We start from the raw sequence: 13,226 nt of genomic DNA, 5'->3' as shown, positions 1-13,226 counted from the left end.
AGTAACACTTGTGAGTCTGCCCTCCATGAATTCATCTAAATCTTTTGGGGAAAGTTTTAATTTAATTTTGCTCCTATCACTTCCTTTTCAGTAATCATTTCCTCCTTTTGTACTCCTGTGTGAAACGGGGCTTTTTTTCCTTTCTTGAAATGTTAGGTGAGCGAGTCCTGGTTTATGTAGCCATACTTCAGAACTTTTAGGCTTTGTAGCCTGCTTTTTCCTAGCCCTGCTGTCCAGACGGAAGAAGCGAACCTTTTAATGCATCTTCACTGTGGTTCGCTTCCCTAGATTGCTTGGTTCTGAATCATCCCCAGGGCTCGGTCATCTCCCCATATGGGGGCTCTGAGGACAGGAAGAGGGTCAGATGCTGCCCTTCTCGCAGGGTCTGTGGTGCTGCAGGGGGAGCCTGGGGGCTGTGGGGGCCTGGGGTGCAGCAGGGAGCTGGGGGGTCTAGCAGGGGGCCGGGAAGGGCGGCGCACTCCTAAGCCTGGCGCAGGGCTCAGAGCATGGGTCTGGGGCAGGTGGCGGGGAAGAGAAGACTTGAGGGCAGGTCTTCAGAGGGTCTCAGGCCACTTCCTGGCTCTCGAGCCTTAACGTCATAATTAGCTATTGTTTTGGTTTTCTTTTTAAATCCTCATTGCTTCTGTGTTTGTGCACCTGAAGCTGCCTGACACCTACCACCCACTCAGATATCTGGGGTTGCATGGGAGGGAGTGGAACAGGGGTTGTGAACTTTTTCTGTGAAGATGGTAAATATTTGTATTTTGGCCGGCCAGACTGCTCAGTCTGACTACTCAGCTCTGCCCCTGTAGGGGAAACAGCCCGAGGCAACTCATTTACATAAATGAACGGGGCGTGGCTGGGCACCAATAAAATTTACTTTTGGATCCTGAAATTTGAAACTCAGATAACTTTCACGTGTCACAAAATATCCTTCTTTTGATTTTTTTTCAACCGTTTAAAAATGCAAAAGCCATTCTCAGCTTGCAGGCATATAAAAACAGGCAGCAGGCGGGAGTTTGCATCACCTGGACCGCAGGAAAGGGAGCTCGGCCACCACAGGCGCTGGAGCCGGGCCGGGAGAGCACCTTTCTCAAGCTGGTCTCTGGGCCCTCACAGGGCAAGACCACGCTTTCCTTTCTGAGAAGCTGGATTTGGGAGGAGGCCCCTTTCCTCCCGTGAGCTGTACAGCATTTCTCCTCTCTCCGTGGATTTGGCCCTCTCTGAGCCCTCCTCCCGAGAAGCAGTGGGGAAGTGAAGGGGGATGGAGCTCCTGGAGAGCAGAGGCCAGGCAGGGAGTAGGGAGGTCCCCTCCTGCAGGAGAGGAGCTGGGTACCACCTTCAGGCAGGAATTCACCAAAATGTCAAGATGGAGGTCAGGGGGCCAGTGTCGGGATGGAAGTGCAGTCAGAAGAGCAGGAGAGACGGCGCCAGCTCCTGCCCCGGAGCGGACGGGAAGGCGTTTGGGCAGCAACACGGCTGTAAACTCACTGTGCAAATATTTATGAGCATCCACTCTGTCCAGGGACTGTTGTGAGCCTAAGGATACAGCAGCAAATGAAACCAAATCCCCTTGCTTGGCATTTACATTTCAATGGAAGAAGAAAGACAATAAACAGAGACAGAAATATGAAATGTGCAGGTGTGGGTGAACGCGAAGGAGAAAAGGGACGGGGGTGCGTTTTTGCGCAGGTCATCGGGAAGGCCCCTCGGGGCAGGTGGCACATGACCGAGACCTGAATGAGGGCCTCAGGGAGCCGTCCAGCGGAGGGAGCCAGACGTGCAGAAGCCTTGATGGCTGAGTGCGCCTGGTGTGTGTGATAACGCGCAGGGAGGCCTGTGTGGCTGGAGCAGAAAAGGGCCAGGGGACTTGGCGGGTGAGGTCAGGAGGTGGTGGGGGTCAGATCGTCCAGGGCTCTGGGCTTGGTGAAGAGACCCCGGAGGGCTTGGGAAGCGAGGGAGCTCAGTGTGGCTGGAGCCCAGGGCCTTGCTGGGTGAGAGCTGGGGCTGGGGTGGAAGGAACAGGAGGCTCAGAGCCGGTGGCTCTTAACGCACACGTGTCCCAGTTGGAGCCAAATGGCAGACGTTGGGCTGGCCCAGAGAGGAGCCGGATGCTGCCCACACCATCCCGATTTCTCTCTCTGCGTTTCCTCTCCCACCTCTTCTCCCTTTTCAAGGGAGAGGGAAGCGGGGCGAGGCAGGGGCAGGTCCTTTTACTCCTTTGTGTTTTTCTTCTTTCCCGTCACCGTCAGGGGTAGGACGAGTCTTCACACCACGGCCCTAACTCTGGTGCCTCTGATAAGCCTCGCCATCTGCACCTCCATCTAGATCTTGCCAAACTTCAGTCTGACAGATGATAAGAAACTTGGAGACATACCTCTGGTGGGTGTGAGCTCTGTGCCAGATTTGCTGCTTCCCTGCTTTCCACGCTGGGTCCATCTGGGTTACTTTGGGTTTTAAAAAAGCGCATCGCCTCATGTGCTCCCAGAAGAGGTGAATCAGGGTTTGGCAGCAGACGAGGTACCGAGGGGTTTTTTTTGGCCACGGGCACAAGCGCTCTCTGTGGCTGGGGCCCTGTGCTTTTAGACAAAGTGGTGGAGCTGAGGGTGGACGTGCACGAGCGGTTTCGCTCCAGCTGATGCTCTCCCGGCTCTTCCTTGCTTGGTCTTCCTGATTCTGAATATTAAGCTCGTTTCAGCCAATGCTCTCTAGTCGGTGGAAGTGGGAGATGTGTACACAGTTCAGCACAGGGCCTTGCAAACATCCAGTTCACATTTGTTCAATTACCATATTATTGTAATCTTTATTACATTGAATGTAATCATTGTTACATTCAGGATAGGCCCCGAGGAGGTGTGTGTTCGTCAACATATAACGAGGCTTCCTCAGCGTGTGGCTTTTTTCCAGGCAGGTGAAAAGAAGATGGACTCACTCATTCATTTACTCAAGCACATGCTTACTGAGCACGTACACTCTGCCAGAGGCTGTTCTAGACCCCGGCGTGAAGCAGTGGACAGAGCCCCGCTCTCAGGGAGCACACTTGCCAGAGGGAGAGACAGACAGTAAAAACGAGCATTAAATTCGTTGGTGAGAAGTACCCTGCAGAAGATGAGTGCTGCGGGTGGGATCAGGAAAGGCCTTTTGGATCAGATGACATCTGGGCCAAGACCTGCGGGAAGTGAGGGCAGAGCCAGTGGGCGTCTGGGGAAGAAGTTTCCAGACAGAAGGAACAGCAAATGCAAAGGCCTTGAGGCAGGAGGTTCCTGGGCTGGCACCCACGAGAAGCAGAGAGACCGTTTCGTGGCCCGAAGGCAATGAGCCAGCGGGCGGCTGGGGGATGGAGAGCCGGCAGGAGCCGGTCTGCGGGGCTCTGGCCTTTGACCTGGAGGGGACGAGAGCGACTGGAGGGCGTGCTCAGCCTTAGCTGCACAGAACCCTGGCTGCTGCTGGAGCCTCAGCTGTGGGATCAGGCGTGGACACTGGGGGCCCAAGTGGGAAGCCGTCGCACCAGCCCAGCCAGTAGGGTGTGAGGCGGAGAGACTGGGCTGGGTTCTGGAAACGTTCTGAAGGGAGGGCCACTGGGCTCTCAGGCTGGCCCGGATGTGGGATGTGAGCGAAGAATCTGGTGGGAATGCCCGGCCACGGTGGGACGGGGCGGAGCTGGATGTCCTGACTGGGGCTCCGAGAAGGAGCCAGGGCTGGAGACAGTCACTGAGAGGCATCAGCTGCTCGTTAAGGCTACAGGCCTGGCCGCCCGGGACGACGTGTGCCTAGACAAGCCAGGAGACCCGAGGCCCGAGTCCGCAGGTGCCCAGAGCTCAGAGGCCGGGAGATGAGGAGGGACCGGCACGGACCAGGCCAAGCCCGAGCCAGAAAGCCGAGGAGAACCCGGGGCGGGAGTGTGGAAGCCGGGGAGGAGGCGTACGTCCAGGAAGAAGGGGCGGTGAGCTGGGAGGAGGGCTGCTGTGGAGGCAGCAAGATGGGCGCGCAGGAGCCGCCGGGCCTGGCAAGGTCGCCCTGACAAGGTCACAGTTTCTGTGCAGTGCTGCGGACAGAACTGATCGGGTGTGGGGGGAGACAGGCTGGAGACAGGACGCACAGACAGCTTTCGAGGGGGAATTTCTGCAAAAGGGAAGGAGTGGCTGGGGGCAGCGGTGAGGCGGGGCGAGGAGGGAGGGCTCACCTCTCAGATGGTTCGTCATCGTGGACACGAGCTCAGAGCTGGGCACAGCGGGGCACGAGCAGTTCCTGATGGGCGCGAGAGCAGCGGTGGCCCGGCGCAGGACCAGAGGCCAGTGGCCGGGTGTGGAGGCACACAGGCTGGGCGTGTCGGGGAGCACGGGGCCTTGCCGTCCAGTTGCTTCTGGTTTCTCTGCAAGTGAGGAGGAAGGTTATCAGCGGAGAGGAAGGAGGCGGCGTGGGAAGGGAGGCAGAGAGTGGAGAAGGTGGGAAATGTGCCCGGTGGCGGGTGAGCGGACCGCCCAGGCGAGCATCACCACGTGCACCTGCTGGCAGGGTTGACGGTCTTGAGTGAGGGGACCCAGGTGAGTGCTCGATGGCCCGTCCTCTCCGGCCGCATCAGGCGCTTGGAAGAGGCGGTGAGTTGGATCTGACCAGGGTTAGGGTCTAGCCAAGACCGGGAAGGCAGGAGGAGGGAGGTGGCGGTCAAGCACACAGGCACCGGGTCACTGTAAAGATGGGCCGTGGGGAGGCGTGCGGAGGAGAGGGACCAGCAGGCGGGGTCCTGGAGGGGAGAAGGGTGTTCGGGTTCGGGCTGAAAGACGGGGGGCGTTGGATGTGGGACTTCGTTTTGGAGAGCGGCAGTTAGTGGTGACGAGGCGTGAGTTTGAGCAGGCAGGTGACCTCTGGATGGGAGGAGGACAGGAGCTGAGTCAGAGGCCGGCTAACATCCCCGGGGGCCCGGGGGGCGGAGGCAGGAGGGCTGCAGATGACCCAGCCGGGAGGAGCTGGGGCAGAGGCCAGCTCAGTGGTTCCTCCTGCGTGATCCCTAAGACGGCCACCCTGGGAGGGGCCTGGCAGGAGGCTCCTTCAGGTCAGAGACAGTGTAGGGACTCATCAGAGGAGGCGTTGAGGAAACTAGGAAAAACCCTGTTCATCTTAGAGTCTTCCCTAAACTCCTTCCTTAAGGAGCACTAATTTCCCTCCGAGTCTGGGCTGGACTTGGATGTGATCTACAGTACAGGATGCAGAGTCAGACCTTCCAGGATCTGGCCATACCAGACGTTCATCACCCTTCATCCACAACCCCCTTCACGCCCAGCTGTACTCAGTGCCTTCCTGTCCTGTCCTGCCCCGGCCCCCTCCTGGCTCAGATGCCACCTCCTGCAGGAAGCCTCCCAGGTGGCTCTGCTGGAAGTGTTGTTCTCTTGTGTGAAGACCCACAGCTCCTCGCTTGTCTGTCTCTGGTGTTTGGCTCTTGTTCCCATGGTTCCTATCTTGGTGAATATTTATGAATATTTATTTACATGCCTTATCTGCTCTGCGGGAGGTGTAGTTTGGGGGTGGACTTGAGTTTGAACCCCAGCATCATTATCGTCTAACCAGGTGATGATGGGCAACTCCTGTGGCCTCCCCCACCCTCGGTTTTATCTAAAAGTGGGGAAACGGTACGTCCTTCGTGTGGCTCGGGAGAGTGCAGTCACAGGGCTCTGTGCTTGGCACAGGTGAGCCCTGGCGGGTGTTTCTCTCCTTTACATAGAAGTGGCTCAGGGCAGGCACACGGCCCCGCATCTCCATGGGACCTAACCAAATGCCTTTCAGGTCTCTGCCCAATAAATATGCATTTGCTGAATTTGGGAAAGATCACTGTAAAGCTTTTCTGTAATATCTTTTAAAAATTCAGAGGGGTTGGAATATACACTCATATTTTTCAGTTCCTAGTAAAAATGGTTTGCATGTGGCTATGAAAAATAAGAATTGTCCAGATCCAGCTATGCCAGAATTACGGTTTTAAAGTATCAATTAACAAAAAAGATTTTTCATATGGCTCTAAAATGCAATGAATTGTGTATGAGACTTACTGCTTTACATCAGAAAAAGTTCTTTTTTTTAAAACTTACTAAGACCATTTACAGAGAAAATTGCTTTGAAAACATTCAAGAAATGTAAAGTGTCCCTTTTTCCATAGATATGTCATTTTGCAATACCTACGACTGTGAGTCTTTGAAAACATTTTATTTTACAAGAAGTATTTAAACACGTTCACTTTTATTATTACCATCTTGATTTTTAACTGGATCTTTTGACTTTACCTAAATCTCTTTTTATACACAGATTTTCAAAAACATTAAAACTGTTATCAAAGCCCTTAAGCTCATTGATGTTAACAAGACGGGTCTGGTCCAACCACATGCGCTGAGGAGGGTTCTGGAGACATTCTGTTTGAAGATGAAAGATGATGAATACAAAAAGTAAGTAAACGAAGGTATGGTGAGAGATTGCTCAGTAGGACTTTCAGCCAATTTCAAAATGGGACCTGTTGGGTTCACTGGATCCAGGCAGCATCCTTCCCTCCTGCCTTCTCTGTCTTGACTGTTTTTAAAAGAGGTCCTCAATCTGCATTTCTCCCATGTTTGTGAAGCTCTCCACGAATTCTCCAAAGTGAGAGCTAACGGTTCTAATTCCTCCAGTCCCCGCGGGTGAGAGTCATCAGGCCTGCAGCTTTGAATGCATCTCGATGATTTAAGTCATCCATCACCAGTGGTCTCTCTTTGCCTGCCTGGGACCTCGCCCACCACCCCATGGGTTTCCAGTTCACAGTTGACTTTTACTCAAAGCCCGGGGTTAGGAGAAGAATGAAAAATTTCAGGATTTATTTGTTGGTTGATGTGCTCCCTATTGGCTCTCCATCCTGACATGATAAAAGAAGCTTAATTTTCTTTTGAGGACTTTGTTGCTGAGTTTGGGCTGGGCATTGCAGCAGGGGGACGTTAGCTGCTTCTTGGCGTTTGAAAGCCGCCACCTGCTCCTGACTCGAGGGCAGTGTGGGGAAACCTGCACAGACTTTTTTTTGAGCCTCCAATAAACTCCAGATCGTTCAGAAAAGCCAAATGCTTGGATTCTGTGGCTACTTGAGTATTGAATGGAAGCCACTGGAAGGTGGGGGTGGGGCTGTGTTTAACTTAATTTATATAGTACTCAGCCAAGAGGCACTCCTCGTCTTCCTGCCTTTCCCCACTTTTCTGAATATCCTCTGGGCCATTAACAAAAGTACCAAGCCTGATGATTTCACTCTGAGCCTAAGAGTTTCACATCACACCGCAGTCATAAATCGCTACTAAAATGGGTCTTTGTGGTTGCTTCCATAGTGTTATAAAGACGATGTCGCCTCTGTTAGTGGAAGAATCTGCTCCTGGAGCAAAAACAAGTCTAGAGGGCATGTGCCAACCTCACAGGCACTGCAGGTTCTGAAAAACGAGGAGACTTTTAAAATATGGATATTTCCCAGTATTTTGAATATTTTCTTCCTCTTTTTTTTTTTTGTCTCCTTATAACCCACCTCAGAATATAAAAGACATAATAGATGTTTTAATTTTTACATCTTTCCGACTGGGAAAATGTCCAGAATAAGATCCAAACAAAACAAATTAAATAATTCTGTGCACGCGATTATAGAACAGAAGCAGCACTCTTCTAAAACGAGCAATCAAAAAGCAAAACAGTGTTTTATTTGACAATAAACCTTGTGGTTGGCACTAGTTTCCAACCTAGTAAATCTATAAAAAAATGTTACTGTCTGTTTCCCCATCTCACAAGTATTGAATAGTAAAGAACTCCACAAATTTTTATTTGAGATATTTTTTTAAGCCTTAAAAACAATACTGTCTGCATGATAAGGCTTGAGGAACTTAACGCAATAGAATTGCTTTCCTTCAGAATAGAAAAGCAGAAGATCAAAAGTAACCATTTCTTCAATTGCTTTAATGCTTTTCTTATCGAAGCTCAAGAATATACTCTTTCCTTGAGTAGCTGCTTCAGTATTAACTTTGCCTTTTTAGTGTTTGAGCAGGAAACACAATGCAGTTTTGAATCCTTTTTTTTATCTAACAGCTTTCTATTTAATATCAGCCTTCGGCGTGCAGCGAGGTAGGAGTGGCCTGGGCTTTGAAGCCAGGCGCGCTTGGGGTCAGGTCTGTGTCTGCCCTCCCTAGCTGTGGGGCCTCTGGGAGCTCCTGGGCCTCTCTCAGACTCGGCTCTCTCTTAAAGAAATGGGGACTGAGGAGCCCATCTTGCAAGGCTGGCATGAAGATTCTGCGCCTGCAACGTACCTGACATGCAGTAGGTGCTCGTTTCACATCGATGCTATCATAATCGTAAAGATTCCATGAGTGTCCTTTACTCTTTGAGAAACAGTTCTCTTCAGGCTGCAGAATGCCATCCAGCCTATGGAAACAAGGAGCGGGGGAGAAGATTATCTCCAAGTTCCATACTTAGCCAGTGTCCTGAGACCTGCTGGGTTTTGTTCTTCCTTTTCCATCTCACACCATCCTACTTTCCTCTCCATTGCCCTGCAGGACAAAGTATTTGAATCCGGGTAAAATAATTTATGAGCGACCTTGAAAAACAAAGAAACAAACAAACTCACTAGAATTCAGCCTGCTGCCTGGGCAGATGAATGAAGCCCAAGGCACTGTTCTGGGTGGTGATGCTGGAGAGGTTTGTGGGTCAATTGGCCTCATTCCCTTTGCATCTGAAGTCAGCTTTCCCATGTGACCGTCCTGCCCTGGGTGTCTGCACATGTGTGAGTTCTCCTGCCCACACTTCAGGTCCCTGGGGAAGTGGCCTTGGTTGCTGTGTCTTAGGAATGGTTCTGTCTCCCATGCCTTGATTCTTGTTAAAAAAAGCCTTTTGAGATACTGCATCCTTGAGAAGTACTGAGGCTTCATTTTTGAATTTTATCTGTAGGAAATATTACCATGGAATTGTGTCTGTCTGTTCCCAGTGACTGTGTAGCAGGTATTATGAATGCGGTGGGCTGGGCATTAGGAAAGGTCAGGATTCTCTTATGAGCCAATACCAGTTTGAAGGGATGCTGAATTTTCACCAAAAATAGGAAAGTTGGTGATGAGATTTTTATCGGCATCCTGACATTCTCCTGGAGCTGCAGAGTGGCCGGGACTTTCTGTAGGACGGCAACTCAAAAAGGAACACTTTAGGTGCCGCCTTCTGGATTCTTGTGCTTACAGCTTGTTTTTGCCAGACAGAGTCTGTGGATGAAAGATGGAGCTATTTAGGGAGTTTCAAGATTAACATCTGGCAGCTATCATATCTCAAGATAATTTTTCTTACTAGAACAATAGGCAAGATTCATCAAAGTGGAAAAAAAGGTATGCGTTGAAATGAATACATGACATCACTCTTTGTTAAATTTGGAAACAGAAAAATAACAACTACTTTAAGTGATAATTACTAAATTTTTAGAAAGCAGAGTGAAATTAGATAATTATAGAAACCAACATATGGAGATAATATAACCAAACATTTAAAAACTGTCAATTGTTTATAAATGTAATAATGCAGAGATCATCTAGAAAACCATTTATCAAGTGGCAGGTTTGAATAGTAGAAATTTCATTTTAGAGGAAAAAAGAATCCAAACATTGTATTTATCTTAACTTTAAAAAAAGAGTATCTCAGTGTATTTCAGGGAGAGACCTTGGTTAAGTGTTTTCAAAATTTCTCTTTATGCATAGACAGCCTAGAATGCTCCAAGAAAAGCTGCCCCGCTCCCACCATCGACTGCTGTAACACGATACGCCATCCTGGGCACAGTTTCTCTCTGCGAAATGATATTCTTGGTCAAGAAGGTGGGCTATGTTCTCTCCTCCACCGGCTGTAGATTTCTCTGGTTATAGAAATTTTATGCTGACTCATGGCCCAGATCCATTCCCCCCAATTATTAAAGGAAGTGGGGAACTGCTTTTGCTGTCTGACTGCAGGGGTGCTCCTCACTCACCCCCACCGGAGAAGGGAGAAGACCCTACGGGGTACAGGCAGGGGGCGTTCCCTTAGCGGGTCTTGAGACGTACCTCTGCACGCAGATCTGTACACAGCCATCTAGAGAGAGAGTGAAGTGATCTCCTCCTAAATATTTGCATTTTTAATTAATTAATTAATTAATTTTCAAACTGAAGTATAGTTGATTGTGTTAGTTTCAGGAGTATCTGCCTTTTTAAAATCTTACAGTAACATTTCGTAGGGTTTACTTCTTTATTCCAGCTCTAGCTAGAAACACACATTAAAATTAATGCCAACCCCAGAGTAAAGGATACCTTAGTAAAAGAAACTTGCTTCATTTAGATTCTCTGTATCGTAATTTCTGAATACTAATGAACAGTTCTATTTTAGGTTTGCAAAACACTACAACATTGATAAAGATACTGCAGTGGATTATAATGTTGTTTTGAAGAACCTCAGTACAAATAATGACTTGAACCTTAAATATTCTATGAGAAGTCAAGGTAAGTATTTTAAAGTATGATTTCAGTATCCTCTGGCGTGGTAATTCCTCGTCTGTGAATCTGTCCTAAGGAAACACTTTCAAATATGGAAAATGCATTATCCACAAAGACTGTCATGGTATCTTTATTTATAAGAATAACATAAATGCCTAACAACAGGAGAAGGGTTAAGTGAGTCACAGCCTATAGACATGGTAAGATGTGCATCCACAAGCAATGATTTCCATAAAGTTAATCATAACATGGAAAATGTATGTGGAATATCAGTAAATGATTGGAAAGAAATTCCAAAATATAGATTGTCTTTAAGTGATAAGTGGGTGTTTGATTCTTTCTGCTACTTCTGTATTTTCAAAAATTTTTGTTAATGAACATGTTACTCCTTTAACGATGGGAACAATCTTGATACAAAAGGGCAAATGGTGGAGTAGATGGTATGGTTATACCGGACATGTAAGGCTGGGCTCACGCAGGCATACAACCTTGAGAAGGAAAAACTTTCCTCGTACTGATATTCTTTATCCCAGCCTCTAGAACATGATGCCCAGAGTTGCACAGTTCTGGAGAGAGCAGGGGTCCAGTTCCTCGCGGATGGGTATATGAAAAATGCAATCGGAGAGTCTCCCTTCCAGGCCTTTGGTCATTTGAGGCAAGCGGTTTCTTGCCTCAGGGGTTTACCACGTGTGTACTGGCTCATTCAAGATGGGTTGTCACTGTCTGGTTTCAGTGCAATTCATTGCAGCAAGTATGTACTAATACCTTCTATGATTCCCAGATCTGCCTGACTAGCAAACTTAAAAATTACAAATTCTTAGATTTCAGCTCAGTTTCACTAACCAAGATAGCTTAGAGCAGACCCCAGGACTCTACTTTTCAAAGCCTTCCAAGTTTTGGGAATTACTAGACAATATGACCTTCCAAGGATGCTTTATCCCTTACATTTTGTTAGTTCATGTGCAAGTCCCTGTACTACTAGATCCTTCATTGGGTACAAAGCCAAGTAAAATAATCTAACTTTAAGAAGCATGTGTGCGTGTGTGTATGTGTGTGTGTTTGTATGTATGTGTGCATGTATATATATTTTAATAGGACAGGTAAGACACAAAACAAGTCACATAAAAAATAACACTAAAACACATCTATTTATTGAGCTCTGTGTAGTTACTTTTTAAACCTTAGTTTTAATTTTATTTCTCTCAACAGTTTTGTGAGGTGGGTATTATTATCCCATTTTTTTAAATGAGAAAACTTGACTCCAGGGTGCCAAATGAATTTAGCTAGGAAATGTCTTGGTGTTCAGCTTTCTGCATCAATTTTCCAGAACACAGTATATTTTCAACCTGAAAATTCAATTCTCTCTTCATTTCAAGGATTCGTTTGTTTGTTTGTTTTTCAGTAATATTTTACATCTTTTTTTTTTTTTTTGCGGTACGCGGGCCTCTCACTGTTGTGGCCTCTCCCGTTGCGGAGCACAGGCTCCGGACGCGCAGGCTCAGCGGCCATGGCTCACGGGCCCAGCCGCTCTGTGGCACGTGGGATCCTCCCGGACCAGGGCACGAACCTGTGTCCCCTGCATCGGCAGGCGGACTCTCAACCACTGTGCCACCAGGGAAGCCCTGTACATCTTTGAATAAAGTTTCTGTTCCACTTTTCAGATTAACTTCAGTGATACAAACTACCCTTATGTTGAGTTGTTTTTGTCTTCTCTATTGACTAAATTATCTTGAAGTGCTTTATTCTCTTTGTCTTTTTCCTTTGTACTCACAAGGATCATCTTAGGCCTTTTAGCTATACCTGTAATTTGATTTTCACTTTAGTCTATGCTACTCTTTGCTATGTCCACTTTATTAATTACTTCTATAATGTTGTTTCCTTTGGCCTACTATATTGTTTTCCGCTCTCATTTTATTGTTTTATCATCTTGTTGTTGAGCTCTTGTTTTAATGAATTCGTGCTCTTATTAAAATGTTCTGTAAAGTAATTTTGTGCCTTGAATTACATTTTCTTCCAAGGTGGGATCTGTGCCTTTTTGTGTTATGCTCCTTTCCTTCCTTCTCTACCCACCAGCCCCTTCCCGCAACTTTTTTCCTCTAGAGTTTGTGTAATTTTAAGGAATTTGGATTGATTGAGCATTTTTATTCCATTATACATCTTTAGCTAATCAGAATCTATCTTCAGATAATATTATACTAATTCACATGAATTATAGACTTCAAACAGCATTTTCTGAATTCTTCTCTCCTGTCCTTTGTTATATTGCTGTCATACATCATACTTTTACATACACTATAAACACAGGCAAGCCATGTGGTGTGGCCAAAAAACAAACAAAGAAAATACAGGATATGTTGCTCAGCTTCTATTATTCTGAGAATACCTATCTGTTCATTTCATTAGTAGTATATTTTCCTTCATATTCTCAAACACTGTTATTTAAAAAATTTAAATTTAAAAATTTTTACCTGCTAATTTCAACATCTAGGTCATTTTAGGATTTGGTCTTTATTGATTACCTTTTTAAAAAAATATGGATCATAGTTTCCTGTGGGATTTTTTTTTTTTTTTTTTTTGCCTATGTCTAGTAATTTTGGAATTTATCCTCGGTATAGTAAATTTTGCATTGTAGAGACTATGGAGTCTGTTACGTTCCTCTGAAGAATTTAAGTTTTTGTTTTAGTAGCCAGTTTACTTCAGTAGAAGACTAATCTTTGTCTTCCCTGAGGGGTCAACACGTGAGATCTTTTT

The 13,226-nt window shown here is 47.1% G+C and overlaps 1 protein-coding gene across 1 annotated transcript in view; it reads left to right on the top strand.

Moving 5' to 3' along the window:
* EFCAB6 (EF-hand calcium binding domain 6) overlaps positions 1 to 13,226 on the top strand; it is a 215,550-nt gene that overhangs the window by 32,108 nt on the left and 170,216 nt on the right. Inside the window, 2 exon segments of the mRNA XM_022596843.2 lie at positions 6,295 to 6,431; positions 10,369 to 10,481. Coding sequence (XP_022452551.2) covers positions 6,295 to 6,431; positions 10,369 to 10,481 — 250 coding nt within the window.

This window comes from Delphinapterus leucas, chromosome 11 (assembly GCF_059928025.1).
Source record: "Delphinapterus leucas isolate spDelLeu-1000000601 "Yukka" chromosome 11, BTC_Dleu_Yukka2, whole genome shotgun sequence".
Lineage (NCBI taxonomy): Eukaryota > Metazoa > Chordata > Mammalia > Artiodactyla > Monodontidae > Delphinapterus > Delphinapterus leucas.
The sequence above is the reverse complement of the archived record's forward strand: the minus strand, read 5'-3'. Positions and strand labels throughout refer to the sequence as shown.